At 47.3% G+C, this 21,531-nt stretch overlaps 1 protein-coding gene and 1 long non-coding RNA gene across 2 annotated transcripts; one reads left to right on the forward strand and one right to left on the reverse strand.

Moving 5' to 3' along the window:
• The first annotated feature begins 2,459 nt into the window (after positions 1-2,459).
• Positions 2,460-6,023, forward strand: LOC135909052 (monocarboxylate transporter 9-like). Its single transcript, XM_065440905.1, has 2 exons — positions 2,460-3,082; positions 5,606-6,023. The coding sequence occupies exons 1-2, from the start codon at positions 2,467-2,469 to the stop codon at positions 5,821-5,823; spliced, it is 834 nt and encodes a 277-aa protein (XP_065296977.1). The 5' UTR covers positions 2,460-2,466; the 3' UTR covers positions 5,824-6,023.
• A 5,986-nt stretch (positions 6,024-12,009) lies between these two features.
• On the reverse strand, positions 12,010-18,221 carry LOC135909058 (uncharacterized). Its single transcript, XR_010566546.1, has 3 exons — positions 18,161-18,221; positions 16,740-16,877; positions 12,010-12,115 (listed from the first exon to the last, which is right to left on the reverse strand). It is a non-coding gene; the product is annotated as an uncharacterized lncRNA (long non-coding RNA).
• Between the last annotated feature and the right edge of the window lie 3,310 nt (positions 18,222-21,531).

Genomic DNA, 21,531 nt, shown 5'->3' on the forward strand with positions numbered 1-21,531 from the left:
TCTTCGGCCATCCGGACGGCCCAGAGCTACTCTTCTGGGTCCAAGCTGAGCAGCAGTCTCCCACTGCTCGGCCGTAGTTATGATGCGCGTAGTGTTAGTGTGGTGGGTGTTGGTAAGTAAGGCTTTGTGGCATGCCCAGATACTTTCGTCGAGGTCAGCGCGGTCCTCGCACACTTTGCAAAGTGGGGAGTATGCAGTGGGGTAAATGCGCTTGTGTAGCACGGGGTTTGGGAAAGTTTGCGTCTGGAGTAGTCGCCAAGTGGTGGATTTAGATTTATTTGGTGTTTTGTGTGCAGGGGGGAGGGGGTAGCGTAACCACTCTCTGTGGTAGTGGAGGAGGATTTCCCTGGACCTGACCATTCGGTCCCGCGCGTGACTGCGATGCAGAACTGAGTGCCCATCAGGATTGGAAGACGCAGGAGAAGGGTGATGCACTCCATGTGCGAGAGCTCGGGTGGCATCGTGGACGTCTTTGTTTCCAGCCAGACCCGAGTGACCAAGGGCCCACATTATCTGGACGCGGTGTTGCCTTCAGGGAGGAGTGCCGGAGAGTATCTTCTGTTCTTGGGGTGCTATCAGTCCTCTTGTGTAACTTCGAATGGCCGTTGTGGAATCGCTGATTATGTAGTGTGCATCGTTACAGGCGTAGGCCAAAGCGATGGCCATTTCTTCTCCTTCGGGTTGAGCGATGAGTATTGATGCGGTCGCGGCGAGGCGGTACTGCGAGCCCGCGAGTACGGCGGCCGTCATGGCATTCTGGATGGGGTATTCCGTTGTGTCCACGTGGGCTACGTCTGCGACTTGGTCGTAGCGCTTTTGTAGTCGTGTAGTTCTGCCTGGACGTCGCTTCTGATTGTGTTCAGGGTGCATATTGTGAGGTATGGGTGGGATAACTAGCTGAGCGCGAATGTTCGGAGGGGCGGATACTTTTGGTCCGAATTGGGTGGTGTAGGTTATGCCTAGGGTTCCTAGAATGTGCCTGCCCATGGTGGAATTGGCGAGTCGTTCGTATTGGCTAATACGCTGAGCTTCACTAAGCTTGTATATGGTGTTGTGACTGCCGATGGCGTCCGGTTTCTCGTTAGAGATGGAAATGGGAAAATGTAGGCCTTGTTTATAGGCCCTCTTGATCATGTTATTGAAATTGAGCTTGTCAGTTGCACTGAGGCTAAGGTACCGGGCGACATATGTGATGCTCGTAAGGGCGCAGGTGATTACCGGGCGTATCAGATTGTTTCTTTCATGCCGTGATGTCGATTTGCGATGCGTGCAATGGAGCGAGTGGTTTGGTGTACGTGAGTCGAGAACTACTTGAGTATCTCTGGGTTTCTTTCGTTTTGTTGAACGCGCAAGCCAAGAATAAGAATGCTAGGTACTAGAGGTATGCCCTTCTGATGCACAAGGAGTTGCACCTCAAAGGCGGGAGGGGGGGAGGGGGGAGGGTTTTTATGGGGGAGCACTCCAGGCAGCGCGGTTCTACGTATGCATGAAAACTCGTTTATGGCTTGCTGCAGCGTGTCTTGAATAACCCCGCCGCTGCCCCCGGTTTCTCACAGGGTGATGTCGTTTGCGTAGAGGCTATGTTTGAGGGCGAAACGCTCAACTCTCGCACCGTTTGGACAGGTAAACTACAAATGAACGGTCTAGGCCAATCAAAAGCCACACATTCAGACGGCGCAAAATGGGGTTTACGGCAGTATCGAGGAAACTGCGCAGAAGAAACGTCTCAAGAAAGGTGTTGGTCAAGTGACGCGCACTAAAATACTTATCGAGTGAGAAGGGAGCCAAAAGACAGCTTTTTGCTAGCCATTGGACAGCCAGAATTGTGCTTCAGACCAAGGTGTTATTACTTAATAGGGAAACCAAGTGCAGCGATTCCTCCTTCTTGGTTTATATTTCTGCGCGAGGGCACACAATACATTTCCCAAGGGGAAGGCTATTGACAAACATATTAACAAGGAAGTACAAGGCATCATTCAAATGCTTAGTCTATTTTTTTTTCTCAAGTCACGATTCATAATCCATACCACCTAACTGTGTACCATAGTCGTAACGAGCGCATTAATAAATCCGCAGGTCGCAAAAGGAGACGCTCAGCCTGTCTCTCTGGACACACGAAACAACGGCAAGCCCTGCGACAGACTCACCATGGAAGTATGCCACAGCTCAGCGGGCGAAAAGCGGCGCTCTACTGCGATAAGTATCACGAACCGCAATGGAGTGAGTCGGAATACAACGATCATCCCGAGTCCAGTACCAGCTGCTAAGGGAACCGCGTCGAGCGTCAATGCCACCCCCTCTATCTCTGTGAAACCATGGCTGCTGGTGCCCGATCACCGTCCTTCCATAGCATCCAGGCGAAGTACGTTCTCCAGAAGCGTCAGAGAAATGGCAGCGAACCGGCGAGTCTCTTCAATCGCGTCGACAGTTTCACCAAGGAATACAGCACTGGAAAGAAGGGGAACCATGCTGAGCGTGACCGGATCCATGTTTGCGTCCAGAAGAGCGTCCTCTAACGACGAATTTTCGCGGAGAGGTACTGTAATAAGTACGATCGGCTTTTCTGCTCCGGCAGACATGCAGAAGACTGTCGAAGCACCATCCTCTGCCCTGAGCAGCCTGAAGGAAGTTCTGTGCGCACCACGGATGTACTTTTACACTTTCAGCTTCTTCACCTCTGCCTTCTTTTTGGACTCTTATCTCACGGTCATGTTCGACCTCGGCGAGGATATTCGCATATCGTACAACGAGTCGGTCCTCGCCCTGTTACTCTTATCAGCCATGGACACCGTCGGCCGGTTATTCGTACCTTTCTTGACTGATTATGGAGTCACGTCGACGGCGTCCTTGCTTACGCTCTGCTATATCACGCTTGCCGTCATTTCCGCCTTGATTCCGTGCGTCTCAGAAAGGCTCGTGTTCTTGGCCGTGTCTGCTCTTCTTGGACTGGCCGGAGGTTACGTGCTGGTTGGAACGTCCGAAACACTATCTAAAGAACTCGGGACTAAAAACCTTCCAATGGCCTACGGCGTCCTGGCGTTCATCACTGCGTTGGGTGGCTTCGCTCGGCCGCCCGTGGTGGGTAAGTCTAAAGCGCTACATTTTAGAGCGCAGCGCTTACGCACCCGTTCCGGCGGCGAGCGTCGGCGTTGTCCCGTCCTTCGTAACCTAGCGAACGAGCACAGTGAAAGATGAAAGCGAACGCAGAGCGCAGGGAGAGATAAAATACGCTGATAGTGAAGAGAGCGCGAGGAGGAAAGCAGAGGAGGATGGCGCAGCGGAACCATGAGGCGGTAAGCGGAGGAGGAGGGCATGGCGAAATCGTGAGAAAAAAAAATGGCAGCGGCTTTGCTCAGCTAACCCTGGATATGCAAAGCGAAAGCTTGGATTAGCCTGGTTAAGTCTCGGTTTCACTTCGTTAACGTTTGATTTAGCTGTAATTACTAGGTATACAATCATCATTAAGCCAGGTATTACGGCTGTGCCTAGGTCGGTGGCTAGACATCAGTGTAATTATGCTTGGGCAGACACGCAGTGTTCGACGGTGCGACGGCTGTTGCATTCCGGACCCTCTCCAGTGAAGCAGCTCGCCGGGCGATATCCGCGTGGTGGTCAGACGCCGCTTGGCGACGACGGCTCAAAGCTTCCCGCTCCCGCGCAACGCTTATAAAAGACAGCCCGACCCCTCTCTAATCCATGGCCAATCTCTCACTGACTAGGCGAGCGCGGCGCTCCTCTTAGCTAGGCGCGGTGTTTCACGTGGTCAAGCGGCGACCCAGCTGCGGAGAGCGCATGCGCCAAGCCGGCGACGTCAGCAGAGCCCGGCGTGGCGAGTCACGTGATGCGTTGCCAAGGCTACGGCACAGCTGCGGTCAACTGAAGGTAAAATCATGGCGACGGCAAAACTCGGCTCGACGAAGTTAGTAATGCTTTTGCTTTAAAAAAGCGTGGTGCCGCGCAAGACGGGTTTTCCGGCGATGACGAATACAAGAAGCTGCCTGACTAGCGCACGTCATCTGTATGGAAACGAAGCGCTGCATAAGCGGAGGTACATTGTATGTCTGTGGCGAGCGCCAGTGGCTTTAAATCGCGCCCACGCGTCACCCATGCGCTGCCTCTCATGATGTCCCAATCAGCGAGGCAGTCGCGCCACACTTCACTCCATGTGCCGCACGAGACCGATTGCTCCCGCCAGCCAGTGTATCGCGAAATGAAAACACGTATAGATGAATGGATGAATAACTTCCTTGAGGTCCCTCGGTGCGCGCTGCGCTCAAACTTCACATTAGGCAGTATCGTAATCGTCGGCGAATTAAAAAAAACGTTCTGCTGATTTACCTACAAATGTGTAAAACTAATTTTGCCTTTAAAACACCAATGATATTCTAAACATTGGTGCACTTGTTTTGTTCGCAGTGTACGTAGCATGTGTTATCGTTTCATTTAGTCGTCTCATAACTTATAGCTATCGTGTCAACCTGAGCGGTTTGTTCACATAAAGCTTATTCATCCATAACCCAAATAAATTCTACAGTACTTCAATCCAACGTATACTATGCACACGGCCTGGAAGACGCTGATCTGGTACGCTTTATACTAGTCCACGAAATTGAGTTCATAAACTTACATAGTCAATGATATTCACGCAACAAGACGCGCAAACTATGTGTCAGACATGTCTAAACGTGTATGGTTATGCGGCAGATGAGTATACACATGTACATTGCATGCTCTAGCAGCAAACACCGAAATCAGTCAAGATAATTGCGTTCACTGATGCCAATAAGAACCGATCCATTCGCCCACGAAAACCAAGGTACCGGGAAGAGAAGCTTCGGGCGTCCGTGAGAGAAAAACACAGATGGGCACGACCATTGCCGAAGGAATTGCTCGTCGCCGAGGAAGGCGAGCTCCTTTGACAAAACAGATAGAAGCTCCGAATACAGCCGCGATAGGATGGAAAAGAAACCAGGGATGGCGATAGCAGGCAACAACCCCCTCGCAGCGGTGGCGCTAAACTCCAGAATCCGTTACTTGTGCTGGCAACACCGTCCAAATAAGCAAAGATGGCCACTGCATGCAGGTTCACGGCTGCTCTTTCACTTGGTTCTATGCTCAAGTATCTCGGTTGTGGCGTAGAATCAAGGTGTTTTGCCGCAGCGGAAAGGCCCTTGCTGCTGATCGCTTCATTTTGATATCTCTCATGATTTTTCAGCGATGAAACTGCGGAAACCGTTGCGCTGTGCATTCAGACATCCGACTTGCCTTGCGAGCTGTATCAATCTTTTTTAAAGACAAAAAACCTTTCAAGCCAGACCGAAGTTACAAATTCACCGACGATTACAACACTCCCTAACGCGAAATTTGAGCGCAACTTTATGCGTGTTCTCATTCCGCGTGTCAATATTTCTACTATTATTATATAGGCCTAATTTGTCTAAATAACCTTCCTTAAGCTTTCACGTTGGCGCGCACATTGCAATCCAAGAAATTATGCTGGGTCCGAAATTTACTACCATCAGTTTCTGTCCCACAAATTTGAATCTTGTATTATTTGCTTTTCTATTCACGAGGGTTATTTTTCTCTAAAACTCGTATTTTGCAGGCGCCTTCCGCGATGGACTTGGCTCGTACGACGGCCTCTTTCAGCTCATGGCAGGGATTATGCTGATCGCGTTCCTCTTCAACGTGGGACTTTGGATCAACGGTCGTTCTTCCGCCAAGAAAGACGTGACAAAAGCACCTGCCGTGGACAACACAATGCTCGCCATCTCCGAACCCCTGCCTGCGCTAGTAGAAGAGGACCAATGCACGTCGCTTTAATGGTTTACACTTACGCCATGCTGCGAGCGATGAAATGCCTGATTCTGCGGTGGTGTTGCCGATGTGTACTTAGTGCGTTGCGCTCGTGCATGTTATGTAATATGGGCAACGATGCAACACTTACCCCCGTATTCTTAAACACGCCTTCACTTGAAGCTCCTCCTCGACTCAGCCAAGTCGAGGCGACGGGGCTTCCTTCACCCAAGGCTCCGTTGCATTTCATGAACACTACTTCACCTTTCCTCCGCCAAGGAACGCCTTGAAAATGCGCCCTCGACTCAAGTGAAGTGTATCGACCGAGAAAAGCGTCTGATATCGAGACTATTCTTCAATGTGCTTATTAAAAGGCCCATTATTTAAGACAAATATGTGTTTCAGTTCATTTGTCTTCCTAATCAAACAACTACACGGCGCAATGCACAACTTTAGCTCGGCAACGCTGCCACTATGAGCGTTCGTCTGAAAGAGCAAGCGGGAGCTGTGTTTCAGGTCTGGCAACAATCGCATCCCAACAGCTGAGAGCATGGCGCATGGCTGAGAACCAAGATAATTTGCGCCGGCATTTGTCCGCTGCTCTTTTTTTCCTAGTGTTTCATTGGTGACAGACATTGCGGTTGGTAATCGCGGTTAAGATGGGTGATTTTGTCCTTGTGCGCATGGTGACCGAGCTTGAATGACTTCTGAGGCCACAGATGGAACGGCCGATGGGCAGCTTTGTTTACCTTCAAGACCGAGTGGTACTGTGAGTTTGCTGAAAGAAACAACAGGACAGAAAATATGGGTGAGTGAGCCATTCTTTCATGGAAGCACAGTATGTCAATGCGGTTTTCTTGAGGTTGCCGCTGTGCTGTCGATAAGCCGTTTCCGATGTACACAAGCCTGATTGACTCCAATTGCTCATGCTGCGGGCATGAATTAGTACCTGAAACATATTCGAGGCGGCATAAGCTTGTCCAAAACATATATTATTTTTTTTTTTTGCTAATGGGAACTTGTGGAAGATTCGGCACGACAATCTGTTGTTGGTTTCGCTTTTTTAAACGATAATGTAGAAGGTACGGATCGGCGCCTGCATCCAACGATCATTCCAGTATCGCGTATGAAATCTTTCGGTAGAGGAGAAGCAGTTATAGTATACATGTGGCAGAATGCGTATATGGTTGAGTGCATAGCTCCGGCAGGTAGAAAAAAAAAACAAGCGTCTTTTGAGTCCTGTACTTTGTTTTAGAAGCCGTGGTGGTCAGTCGGCTTGCTCAACTTGTAGCACATATGGTCAACGAACCAGCACTGGTACCTGCATTTCCTGTGCTTCCTCACTTCACATATACGCTACGCAATGTTTTAATCTTCCGAAAATTCACTTGTCAGTACTTCATCACCGCCATTTGTTTTTTCGTCCTAACGTTTTCAGTGTGCTATGTGGTAGCAGCTGATGCACGTTCCATAAACTGGGCTTTCAAGTTCACGCAATGCCGACATATTTTTAGTTGTGCTACGTTTTTTCATTTCCGTTGCTTAGGTATACTGAATTTACTTAGCGCGCGAGCGCCCTGTCTACATAAAAGCTTTGGCATTCTGGTGCAGGATGTGGGGCTTGGAAGGACCAGCTGATCTAAAAATCAACGCCTGTGCTGCACAGCAAGGCTTCCTTCTGGCAGACCTGAAAGCATCGATTGATATGGTGCCTGCCTGTTGGAATTGCACCAGCTCGCTTCCCTGAAAGAAGCTAGGTGCTGAAGAAGTACTTGACTAGCCTACCCGGTAATTAGTCTGTGCTTATTTTCATAAAATTTGTAAAAATATTCATGTTACGTGTCCCCACATTCACAAAATGGCGAAATGGACGCCCTGTTATTTAGAACCACAAACATGAAACAGCCATGTTAATGAAATCAAATTAATTTCTTATTCCCCTTCAGCTGTCATATAATTTTTGTTTTAAATCGCATGAATACGATGGGCGAGGTCATCAGTTGCCCGTGGTGCTTTGCAGCTGCGACAGGATCTTCTTTCTGCGCACAATTTGTGAAGCAACACTTTCGTAGTATTTGTAGCCAACACTTCAGTATTTTGTGGAATGCTGAAGCTACTTTAGCATGAGCAAGTTTAGATTAAAAATATGCCATAGTTTTGATGGTTTATCTCAGCTTTTCTGAAATAACGGTAGTAATCCGCTCTATACTGTTTTTTTCAGCAGTGTCATTGTGACAGTCTGCATCACCATTTGGCCTATTTTGGTATCCCACAAGACACGCTGCTACCCTGGGTGTTGTACCTCGGTCAATTGCTGAAGTTCTGCAAGCCCCATTGAAGCCAACTGTCATCCGCATCCAATGGAAGAAACTCATTGTTCGGGCCGTCACAATTTATCTTAAGCTGAAGCTAGATGCAGGGTAGAAACAGCATATATTCTACAAGAATTTACCACTGCATGCCGTCGGGTGGCTACACCCGACAGAATACGGTCTTGAACAGAGATGGTGTTTTATTCTAGAATATATTTGTCAGCAGTACTACTCCTTCTGTTTATATCCTTGGAAACAAACAAGCGAAGACACCAAAGACAACAGAGGAGAAATTACTTCTACTTACTAATTGAATTAAATAAATGACAAATTAATGGCAATGAAAGTGGTTGAGAAAACTTGCCATAGGCGTGCGATGCTCTAACCAATGGAGCTACCGCGGCACCGTTTTCCCATCGACTTTCTTGTGTATTTATATTTTACTACTAGAACTAACTACTACTACTACTACTACTACTACTACTACTACTACTACTACTACTACTACTACTACTACTACCACTACTACTACTACTACTACTACTACTACTAGAACTACATTTCCCACCTGCGGCAAGTTGTTTTTTCATCCACTTTCATTGCCATTAATTTATCATTTCTTTAATTCAATTAGTAAGTACAAGTAATTTCCCTTATGTTGTCTTTGGTGACTTTGCTTGTTGGCTTCTCATGATATGATTATTAAAAATCGCGCCCCTCGTTCAACCCCCTTTCTTCTCCTTCATTACTGCTTCTGTTTGTAGGATCAGAGCTCACGCTGTGTTGCATACTATCAAAGTACAAAAAGGCGAGAATAATGTTAATATATTGTTTTAGAAAGAAATTGGCACTTGAATTGACCAGAAATTATTAAGGGGTACATACTGACTTAATAAGTATGACTGAAGAAAGGCCATCTGGATGAAAAATACAATGACTTCAGCTACAACGTGTCTATGAAGGCAAATACATGCAGTGAAGCTGCTTTTAGTGGTGACGTTTGAGCTGGTAGGATATCAGAAAAATGATAGATGTCTTAAGCAGAGTATTTCGACGGCTATTATCGTGCAGCAGGACATTAACTGGACCTCTCCTCCACTTGCACACCAATGCAAGCGCAGCACACACAGCACAGTTGGAAAGGCAGTTGCTCTTCGTGCGTGTGTTTTCAACCTGGTTCCTGCAAAAAGAAGGGGTTGGTAATAAACATACAATGATGTTAAAGAAGGTCCATGAAACTAGCTTAGGTACTGTATTCGCTTTCTTTAGTTTACATTTCGTAATAATACATTAGTTTAAGAAGTTTGTGTTCTAGAGCGCGATTTTTGTTTACATTAATTAGCTCATACTGTTTTTATTTATTTTTATTTGGAAAGAAACATTTTTCAGCTAGTCTACCGCTTGCTCAGCAAGACCGACAACAGCGATCTAACACTTACATAATGAACCCTATAGAGAGCTGGGATGTTCGCAATAAAGGTGTGCGAGATATACCTGCTACCACTTGCTAGCACTGTCTGTATTAGGTGCTGTCACTACATTGCTACACCTTTATTTATAGGAATAAAAAATAATGTGATGCACAAAACTCTACTCTGTTGTATTGTTATTCTATTTCTTTTATTCGAACGAAACATTACATTAACCTGTGTATACGTGCATGTATAATTCTGAATGCCATTTCATGGTTGGTGACTTCCTCGTTGAGCTTGGATCTTCATAGGGGACAAGCTAATTAAACTGAATGGTTTGAAGCAAGGATTACGTAATTATTGCTTATGACTTTAAATTGCACCAACTGCACACGGTCCGCGCGAAATTACACTCCATTTCTTATTTTCCTTAGGGCAACTAGCCGCATCAAATTAAAGAAAATTGCAAAAATTAAAGTGAACGCACCTGCTCGTTTACAAAGATGCTCGTTTTGCTTGCTTCGCCGTCCTTGGATTAGCGTAGGCAGTGATGATCTTCCCGAGTACAAACAGCGCCGACGGGGCGACGGCCGGCGCTCGCGCAAGCGACACACGCACACAGGCAACACACCCACTGGTGACAGGAATCATCGTAGCTGTTTTCTTTTTGCAAGTTCGAAGTCCGCCGCAGTTATGTATCGCGCCGCGCTTGATTTCTACGATGAGCCGCAAGAAACACGTGAATGCACTGACGCCTTTAGTAGGTTCGGAGCACTGGCACGAAGAATGCCAGTGTGCAGGTCATCAACTGGCTCATGCACGGAGTAAGACGACAATCACTGCACTAGCTCGCAGTCTTCTTGACAGGACGGCCGATTTGTCTCGGCACTGCAGTGGAATAATTTCGGTGCCGAAGCTCTCTAGAGGACTGCAACGGTCCCTAAAACGAAGCCCTTGAAAATGCGCAGCACGGTTAACCCAAGAAAAGCTACGGTGGCAACTGGCGTCCATCGGAAAATGCTGACGAGGCGAGCGACAGATCGCAAGGCAGCCATGTTTACGCACACTCGAGGAGCGATTCAAGGTAGCTGCAAGGCTACCTTGAGATTCTCGAGTAAAGCGCTCGAGCTTTCTTTCACTCAAGGCGCGTTTCAAGTGGAGGGCGATTTGTGAAATGAAAAACCGCCCTCAAGGAGCATTTCGAGTGGAGGGTCAAGTCGAGGTGCGTTTGTGAATACGGGGGTTAGCTTCGTATTGGCTTGCTGCGCAGTGCGCAACTGCTGTATCTACTCTAAAGCGCAGAGCAGCTAAGCACCGTCACCGTGAGAACATCACACCGTCTAGCTGGCGACCAGGAGACTGAGGAACACGCAGGGACATGAGCTGGTTTCTCAGGCGGGAGCTGTCTCGGCTCGTTGCGACGCTCCTCTACCATTCCGTCTATTTGAATGAATGCTTATGTTCAGGATTATACTTAAAAGGCATAGGCGGGACAGGTGAGCGGTCGGTGAGTGCACAATAAACAGTATGGCTCGCTGTTAAAAAAGGACATGTAAGTTATGTCTTGCCATCGATACCAGGGAGATCTCATATAAAAAACCTTCAGATGTCTTTTTTTTTCTTTCTGGCGGACGGTGCCAATGAACACACAGAGACGTGCTCGACTCTGACACCGCGGCGAGGCTGCCGAGTCAGCGCGCCTGTAGTTGACAATACCGCGAAGATCACTTTTGAGTGACAGCAGTCCCCGATAAGAGATAAACTGTAGGTTGACGCTACGGTTAGAACTCACTGAGAGAGAGAAATGTTATAGAAAGGAGCACACGAGCGTTGGTATCTCCTCCGCTGTGCAGTGGGTGGTCTCCTCGGTCCACGGGTCGAGCGGCCTTAGATGCTCTCCCCGCTCGGTTGACCAGGTGCAGCTGGGCCGTCGAGTCGGAGCTGGACAGCGCTGCCTCCCATTGCTGTGTGGTGGGTTGTGTTATGGGTGTAAGATGTGGTGTGCTTGCGTAAGCCCATACCATGTGGTAAAGCGTCGCGCATTTATCATGGTGTGGGCATTTGGAGGAATACAGCGCAGGGTGTATGGCGTGGTACAGAGACTCAAATGTGGATATCTGCTTGTTTGGAGTTTTCGCCATATTACGGCTTCATGTCGCGTCAGAGCATTATGGGGCAGCGGTAGTGTTCTTCGTAAAATTCGATAGTGTTGTAGGTTTTGCGTGTACGTTAGTGGTATGTCCTCGGCGTGGAACTGCTTGGCGCCGCCCTCTCACGGCTCCCGGTGCGCTTGCGCTGAAGCGCATGGGCGTATGCGAGTGGCGTGTGTCGCATTTTCGTGCCATGGCACCTCCCTTGAGTGCAGCGATGTGCTTGCCAGGAATAGATGAGTTGACAACAGCGGCGTTTTTGTTCATTAATTTGTTATTTTCAACAATTATTCTTTTAGTAAGGACTGTCATTCAAATTTTGTTCTTAGTCGTGCTTATTTCTAGGCCTGTGTTCGCTCGCGATGCCGAGAATATTTCGCCGAGGTATGAAGGCATAGCTGTCGATCCACGAGCGCAGTGTTCTTCTCGTGCCCGTATTGGAATCCTGCACTAACGAGAATAAATCATTTTTCTCGTGTTAACCTCTCTGCGTATTTCCTCATCGGTTGAATGCGGGCTCCTACATGAACCCCGCTTAAGTGAAGGCCTCGGTTCCTTCAGAACATGTTCTTCCGTTGTGTGCCTTCTCGTCCGTCACTCGGTTTTTCAGCGCAAAAAAGTTAAGTATTCTTTGCTGTCGACGAACACGCGCCCAAAGGCACTCATTTTGATACCACAGTATAAACACCAAAATGAACGACACGTGGTAGCCAACGTTGCACTCTCTCACCCCTGCTTTCCTCATCGGCCCTCCAGACATCCTCATCTTTCAGGGTTACGCATACATCTAATGCGCCACAGCCAAAAGTTCGATTTTTTGGTGGGGACTGGAATGGACTTGAATTTGCTGCCGGAAGCCATGACCCCTTTCTTTTTACAGTGGCATCGCCTATTATACTCAAGTGGCGCAACAGTGGCGCCATGTGCTCAGACTACTCAAAAAGTACCCTAACTTCGATGGGCACTTCCACCGAGAGAATAATAATACACAGCGACATTGGTAGAGAAAGCTGTTATCAGTATTTCTTTTCATTTGAGAACTTGCACTGTCCCTTGGCGTGCTCTTTAGCGTCTTATGAGCAAGTGATACACTTTTAATCGGCTTATGGGTAGTAAGGCCCCGTTTTGTAACTGCTGCCGATAGGGGCCAGAAACTCAAAACACAATATACTGTCCACGATTGGCCTTTCCTGCGGCGATTGCATCAGTGTAAGACTGATCCGCAGCGCAAGGGGCCGAGTCCCGGTCGCCGAACAATGTACAAAGTTCTTATTGTGATAAAAGATTTGTGCACGTACGCCCAGCTTACCGATATTTGTCGCAATAACGAGTTCAATAAGAGATACATTACGCGTTTTATGCCGACAGTCAAGAGCTTGCTGAAGCTACCTGGACCTCTGTTTTATAAGTGCTGGAAAGCATTGCTTCGCAGCCGAAGATGTACTGAAGTCGCGGCTAGGACACAGTAATTTTCATAGTGTAGAGTAGTCTGAACTGAGTTTATGCTGATATTTGTCCTTCAAAGTCGTGGGTCGGGTGGATATATGTGCTCAGATCTTCTGAGCCTTCAGGCCTTTCTACGTGCTCGCCCATTAAATGCCGATGTCTAGGTGCAACTAGTGCCGTTCTTCGCTGCTATTGTGCTTCAGCCTCGTCTCCTTATAACAGGAAACCTGCTGCCTGCATGTGACTGACGTCTGTTCATCTATTAGTACCAGCTTCAGTAGCCCCATCACCATTATAAGGGGGGTGCCAGAAGGACCACTGATGCACGGGTACAACTCGGGCATTCGTCTCCACTGCAATTATTGCGCATGCGACGCTAGGCAACTTCTGGCGGCCTGTCTTTGCCACACGATTTCGTGTGGTTTAAAGAAAAAAAAGTTTTGTCTTGGATACTTACAAGAAGAAAGTCTTTTTTAATGCTTTTCTAAACTAGAAATGAGCTTGATGCATTCACCACGCACACATGCATGTTCATGTGGTGAATTTCTGGTAAGACTAATAAGGCTCGTTCGCTGCACACCCTTATATGTTTAGGCATGCTGCGTGTCACTTTTTGACAAAAAGCTGCTCCTTCCCATTCTCTTTTACCGCTCAAATTGTCAGGCTCTTTTGTGGGGTCAAACTGTCTTGCAGCCTCCATTTGTAAATGGCGAAAGCGTGCACACAAGTAGTGTTATGTATGTTCTAACGCAACAGAACTTTAATGACTCGTCCTCAAGCAATCTCCAGTAAAGCAGTTTTAGAAATTATTAGAATAGCGCTCTAAGTTGCTAGATTCCCCGAGGAAGAAAGAAAGCAAAAATCCAGTTTGAAGCAGCACCGGCCGGAGCGCTGGCGCCCCGTCGCAGGATAGGGCGCGCGGAGAGCCTTTCTTCCTCTCTTGCTTGGGCGATCCGGCGCGGCGCTGCTTGAAGGTATTGCTGTCGCGTGCTGCGGAACGATTTCGAGATGTTTTAGGTCTTACTTTGTGAAATTTACGCCATGTCCGTTCATATAAGGTCGTCAGGGAAGCCTTTCGGTGCATCGGTAACTACTGTAGGCAGAAATATGCCTTGGGGGCGCAAAAATGTGACGCGCACAATCAGCCGCGGTGTACGCGCATTATCAGTCGCGGTGCCTGTATGTGTTTACTATTTTGCTTATATCGATTTTATTTCAACAAAGAAAACCGGCGTCTCTGTATTACCAGCCTTAAATGGTAAATCAGCTCACTGTCTGATCGATTGGCGAAGGGAGTAAAACAAAACATAAGAGCGCACGCTCGTGCACGGCCAACCTAAGGCAACCACGAAACATCTGAGCGGCAAGCGCTATCAAATATTTGTGATACACTGGCCTCGTTCTCACGCATTTCAAGTCTAGTATGCTTGAAATTACCATATATCTACGCTAGCCTTGCTGCATGAGGCCCATGGCGCTGCTCAACACAGCGATCACTGCGGTTGGGGAGGTAGCACGATACATATATAAGCTGTGTGCTTCGGCATTGCCTTTTTGGCCTGTATACAGCCATATTATGTGAGAGGGTTCGCATAAAAACAATGCGATGGCTATTTTTGGGCACAAAATTTCTGTAATACGTGTGAGTGCGTCGTAGAAAACTGAACGAATACAACCAAAAAAAATCGGTTATCATCGCCTTTCTCTAAAAATCTAGAAAAAACGGGCTAAAACCGCACAACCTTTATGAATATATAACCACTGATGCCGTATGCTGGGACCATGCGCTATATAGAACAAAGATATCTGTAATCCAGCACCTACTACTGCTTAGGACGCTCGCGCAGTTCGTAAACGGTTGCTTTGCTGGACAAGCTTAATTCAGACTGTAAGGTATGCTGCTATAACTAGCCAAAATTATTTTATTCATGGGTGGAAATCTCATCCATCCAACCAAGTAGTCACGTAATGTAACCTGCAGCGAACAGTTTGGACGCTTGTCAAATTATAACAGCACAACTCCTATTGTAGCAGAACGGTACCCACGCTGTTACGATCGTAGCGTATGTTTCATGGCTCCTAAACCGCAGCTTAGAAATAGAGGATAATACTGCAATAAGGGGCCGTATAACGTAAAACTATTCCAATATGTTTCTATTCCAATCTGCTGACGTCAAATTTGCGTAACCACCAACGCAAGCACCAGGCGGTCACCCGCAGGATTGTCTGAACAGACCAATCAAACGCTCTGCTCGTTCATAGGAGGTCACTTTTGTTTGCTTGAAAAACGAATAACATTGCCTACACTGAGTGGCTTGTCGTATCTAATTGGCGGACAAGAGGCGAGGAGAACGCTCAAGTTGAGAGGGATTCGATGGGGCCGAGCCACTGCACTGAAAGACGATAACCGGATGAAGAGGGTGGTGCCGGCGTCTACGATTGGTCGGCTTTCCCTTACTTAGCTTGCGGTGGCTGGTCGAAAATCGCGGCGGCATGCAACGGAAGCTCAAGAATGACGCTAAAACGGACCCTCAGCAAAGAAGAGTTGGCAGAATGAGGGGGTAAACGTGTCGAAAGTGCTCGAAAACGTTACACGGCCACGCAAGAAGATTTATTATACGCAAATACACCCATGCTCTCCGGCAGGTGCGAGTAGCCAGCGTCTGAGTGATCGGCGGCAGCCATCTTCTATTCCTTTCGGAACGGGGCAGCCTGCGGCTATTCCGAAGAAAATTCAGTTTTGTTCGGCATATTAATGCATCTTTATCGCATACACGTCACTTTGACGCGGTGAGTTTTCGCGGTTTTGTGACGCCACCTGACAGGCAGGGGAGGTGGGTGCAGCACGAAAACTTTTTACCAATTGCCGAAGGCTAATGGCGAAGAGGGGTCGAATCAGAAATAACTGTTTTTCTTTTTTCTGTGAAATCATACATAATCAGTGTGTACACATCATATCAGATGGGGAGGTATCGCGGTTTTCGTGACATCGCGTGACAGACAGGTGAAGTGGGAGTGGTCGAAAAAAGTTTTTGACCAATGGTGGAGGGCTGATAGCAGAATTGGAATAGAAAAGTTTGGAATAGTTTTACGTTATAGCGCCCAAGGTCACATTAGTGATTGGAACATTCGGAAATACACAATTGATCTCCGAGGCTGATTATAGGCTCAAATATGCGCGCACACATCGCGCTGCGTGTTACGTCCACCTCAACGTTCAGCAGAAATTCCGGCCATGCGGCCTTAAACCACTTCAGCACGTCTCACAGAACCGTTTACCACGTAGAATACGCGCGTCATACTAAACAGACCGCACGACCGCGAAAACAAACACCAGAACCTACCGCCGAGCGTATACCTGCTACGCAAAAGACCGCTTTCACCCAAGCCAGTATGGCGCTGCTCATAGGCGGCGCCACTGCGTTCACAATATGGCGGTGCCTACGAAAAAACGGTCTATATATACGTGGGTCACGCCCACATGAGGGATGGATCACACAGAAGATGATGCAAACTAAAAACACCATGGACAAATGAAAGTAACAATAAAAATGACACAATTTGGGAACATAAAAGACAGCAGAATTTTTATGCGACATACATCACTTATCTGCTTCATTTACCTGCAGTAATTGTCGTTTTCTTGGTGCCGTCGTCGTTGTAGTCGTCGTTGCTGCAGTCGTCGTCAGAATAAACAATATGGCACGCAATTTTCGTCCTTTTTCTTGGTTTCACCCCGTGTTTCGCTACTTCTGTGTTTTCTAAAGAAACACGCAAAAAAGGGAAAGAGCCTAAATATCAACTACTGAAATAAAGCTTCAATGAGGTGACGTAGTGGGGAACAAAGAAATAAAAAAGGCACCACGCGTGTGATAACGCAGAGCTAGTCAAGACAACACCATTTCTCTGTTGGCACTACTTTGCCCTTTGTGGGGCTGATCGGCTCAAATGCTTATACACAGGCTCAGCCACTGGGCGATTTTAGTGAAGCTAACATTGCGTTGTGCTAGAAGCGTCTACACAAGCTGGTTGTTCTTGTCTAGCGTCATAGCTTCTTCGTCGCTATCTTCTCCGATTACTATTTAAATCCCGCACTTACTTTATTCAACTCATCCTGGGGTGACTCTGCAACACACCTGAGCGATGAGGCGTCACGCTTGGGTTATGCAGTTGAAAGTAGGGCGCACCGTCCATGGCTGTCCTTACTATTTCCGCGACGCCAAAGCTATACGGTGTACAGTGGTGGACTTACTATTCCAAAAATTAGGGCAGAAACTACGAAACCCCCTAGTGAGGAATTGTCATAGCGTGTGTTCCAATTCTGGCCAGCATCAGAGACAGCCTACGTAGACAGCTAAGGAGACAGCCAAGGCAGCTTCAAGGCACGTAATGGAAGGCGTTTTGAGCCGTCTGGAAGACGTATTGAAGACGCTTCTGCAATGTGATGCTACCTTGCGGCCACAAAAAAAAGTTGAGAAAGGCACACATTGTTTCTGCGTTTTAAGTCTTTGTGCCTGCGAACCTATAAAAAACATGAGGTAGTTTACATTAACGGCATAGTATAACGTTTCTACGCTTTCTTGGGCGCAGACAGCCTCCCTGTCGGTTTTCGTCTTGCTCTGACGCCATCTTGTTTGGACAGGAAAGTAGCCTGCATTGTTTTGACATCGATGCTGTCTTCGCAAAGCCGTCTACTGTGACGTCTTCGTGAGAATTCCAACGAGGCTTACGATGGCCGCTGTCCGCTTAGTCATCTACTTTGCCGTCTACGGCGAGTATTGGAACACAGTCATATAGCACGTATACCATTCTTTGCACGTATCATTTCTCCCCGCATATAGCATGTAGCATCATTACTCATGCAGCCTGTACTCTATCTTTGAAACCAAGGCTGCGGTATTTTAAGAGAGAAGCCGCTAGCAGTAGTACGACGCACACTATTACTATATCCCCAGTAAGCTCATCTTTACGACCAGTCTTTCGTAAATTAAAGAAATCTTGTAGTGCTTTTTTTCTCTCATCATTTGCCCACTAACACACTCACCTCCGTTCCAACGTGTCCTCTTGAAAAGCTTCTCTCTGTTGTTGCGGACGTAGTTCCCCGGTTGCTTGCGTTTTCTGCGCGTTCGTTCTCGTGCTAGCTCTCGCCTGCACTGTAACCACCTCGGCAAGGTCTAATCGAAACGCTGATAGTGATCTTAAGAAAGGAAAGACGCTTGATTCTCGAAACGCGTGAAGCGTCTCAACGCTCTCGCTTGCTGTGAAAAAATTGCTAAGGGCCTTCTATGATGCTTGTCCATACATGCGTCAGTGGCGTAATATTCGAGCACGTTTAACAATGTTTCAACTCTTGGGAGCCATTCGGGCTCTAATAATAACGGGATCGCGCAACGCCAGTTCTTAGAGGCCGCTCGCCCCGAAGGTATCTTTTTATGTGATTGTGCTGTTCAATGTGGCAATAAAGAAAAGGAAAAGAAGCGTCTGTTGCATAGTGGTTTCAATATCGGGATTCTATGCTAGACGTCGTGTGTTCGAATCCCCCGGCCCGGCTATTTTATTGACGTTTATTTAATTATTTATGAAACAATGCCTTGTTTCAAATGAGGAGTTTACAAAGTCACGAAGCCGTTTGAAGCGAGAAGGATGGAGTTTGGGCAAATATATGCACTAACTATTACTAACATGCTGGCTGACGAAATATCGCGTCGAGGGTTTGCAGTAAGCGTACGGAACTTTGTGCATTCGCAGACATTCACGTATACATTCCTACATGGCGGTACACCTTTTTGGGAAACACGAAACGGAAAGATGAACGGAACGTAGCAGGAAATGACCCCGGGCACCTAGCTAAATACTGGTACGCATTAATATTGCTGCATCACGTTCGTAAAATTGCAGCGGTGGCGTAGAGGTAAAGCATCCGCCTCGCGTGCAAGAAGACCGTGGTTCGAATCCCAGTGCCGCGAAATTTTCCACCGGATAAAAAAAGAACAATCCGGGTGTTGATAAAATTGCATAAAGATGCCTGGAGTGCGGCCTGATCCAGGTGACCAGAACCGGTAACGCACCATAGCAGGACTGGCCACCCTGGTGCAGTACTTGCCCCCAACATCCTCTATAAATACAACAATCAAACCCCGGCCCTCAGTCCCCAGCAGCTGCGAAGCAACTGAACACGGCAGCGGTCAGACCTGTGATGCTGCAGAGGGTGCTAAGAATCTCTGGGTCCGGACAGGCCGCCATTAGAATCTGAACCAGGCAACGTTGAACGCTAGAACGTTATCTAGTGAGGCGAGTCTAGCAGTGCTATTGGAGGAATTGGCGGGCAGCAATGGGATATAGTAAGGCTCAGTGAGGTTAGGAGGACAAAAGAAGCATATACAGTGCTAAAAAGCGGGCGCATCCAGTGCTTCCCGGGCTTAGCGGAGAGACGAGAACTAGGACTCGGATTCCTGATTAATAAGGATATAGCTGGTAACATACAGGAATTCGATAGCATTAACGAGAGGGTGGCAGGTCTTGTTGTGAAACTTAATAAGAGGTACAAATTGAAGGTAGTACAAGTCTACGCCCCTACATACAGTCATGATCACCAGGAAGTCGAAAGCTTCTATCAAGACGTGGAATCGGCGATGGGTAGAGTGAAATCTAAATACACTATACTAATGGGCGACTTTAATGCCAAGGTAGGCAAGAAGCAGGCTGGAGACAAGGCAGTGGGCGAATATGGCATAGGCACTAGGAATAGCAGGGGAGAGTTATTAGTAGAGTTTGCGGAACAGAATAATATGAGGATAATGAATACCTTCTTCCGCAAGCGGGATGGTCGAAAGTGGACGTGGAGGTACCAGAATGGCGAGACTAGAAATGAAAAAGACCTCATACTCTGCGCTAACCTTAGCATCATACAAGATGCGGACGTGCTCGCCAAGATGCGCTGCAGTGAATATAATATGGTAAGAACTAGAATTAGCCTAGACTTGAGGAAGGAATGGAAGAAACTCGTACATAAGAAGCCGATCAATGAGTTAGCCGTCAGAGGGAAAATAAAGAAATTCCGGATCAAGCTACAGGACAGATATTCGGCTTTAACTCAGGAAGAGGACCTTAGTGTTGGAGCCATGAACGACATTCTGCTGGGAGTGTGCAATAGAAGTCGGTGGTAACTTCGTTAGATAGGATCATCATCATCAGCAGCAGCAGCCTGGTTACACAGGCTACCAGTAAGCTATCGCAGTAGACGAAAGATCAGATTAAAAAACGCCAATGTATGAAATGGTCTAACCCTACAGCTAGAATACAACTGGCCTAACTTTCGAAGCTATTCAACATTCGTAAGACAACTGACATAAGGAAGTATAATGTGGATAGAATTGAACATTCTCTCAGGAAAGGAGGAAACCTAAAAGCAGTGAAGAAGAAACTAGGAATAGGCAAGAATCAGACATATGCGTTAAGAGACAAAGCCGGTAATATCATTACTAATGTGGATGAGATAGTTCAAGTGGCTCAGAAGTTCTATATATATTTATACAGTGCCAGTGGCACCCACGACGATAATGGAAGAGGGAATCGTCTCGAGGAATTTGACATCCCACAAATAACGCCGGAAGAAGTAAAGAAGGCCTTGGGAGCTATGTAACGGGGGAAGGCAGCTGGGGAGGTTCAGGTAACAGCAGATTTGTTGAAAAATGGTAGGCAGATTGTTCTAGAAAAACTGGCCACCCTGTATACGCAATGCCTTATGACATCGAGCGTACTGGAATCTTGGAAGAACGCTAACGTAATCTTAATCCATATGAAAGGGGATGCCAAGGACTTGAAAAATTATAGACCGATCACCTTACTGTCCGTTGCCTACATACAAAGTATTTACTAAGGTAATCGCCAATAGAACCAGGATCACCTTAGGCTTTTGTCAACCAAAGGACCAGGCAGGATTTCATAACGGCTACTCAACAATAGACCATATTCACACTATCAATCAGGTGATAGAGAGATGCGGAATATAGCCAACGCTTGTATATAGCTTTCATTGATTACGAGAAAGCGTTTGATTCCGTCGAAACCTCAGCAGTCATGCAGGCATTACGGAATCAGGGTGTAGACGAGCCGTATGAAAAATACTGAAAGATATCTATAGCGGATCCACAGCCACCGTAGACCTTCATAAAGGAAGCAACAAAATCCCAATAAAGAAGGGCGTCGGGCAGGGAGACACGATCTCTCCAATGCTATTCACAGCGTGTTTACAGGACGTATTCAGAGACCTGGATTCGGAAGCATTGGGGATAAGCTAGGGTTAAGGGAGAATAGCTTAGTAACTTGCGATCCGCTGATGATATTGCCTTGCTTAGTAACTCGGGGGACCAACTGCAATGCATGCTCACTGACCTGGAGAGGCAAAGCATAAGG

The sequence above is a fragment of the Dermacentor albipictus genome, chromosome 2 (assembly GCF_038994185.2).
Source record: "Dermacentor albipictus isolate Rhodes 1998 colony chromosome 2, USDA_Dalb.pri_finalv2, whole genome shotgun sequence".
Lineage (NCBI taxonomy): Eukaryota > Metazoa > Arthropoda > Arachnida > Ixodida > Ixodidae > Dermacentor > Dermacentor albipictus.

What these genes read in the sequence shown, in the direction of transcription:
- LOC135909052 (XM_065440905.1), top strand. Translation starts at nt 2,467, where the DNA reads ATGCTGAGCGTGACCGGATCCATGTTTGCGTCCAGAAGAGCGTCCTCT. An exon ending in CGCTCGGCCGCCCGTGGTGG is followed by an intron (nt 3,083 to 5,605) that starts GTAAGTCTAAAG and finishes CGTATTTTGCAG; the next exon opens with GCGCCTTCCGCGATGGACTT.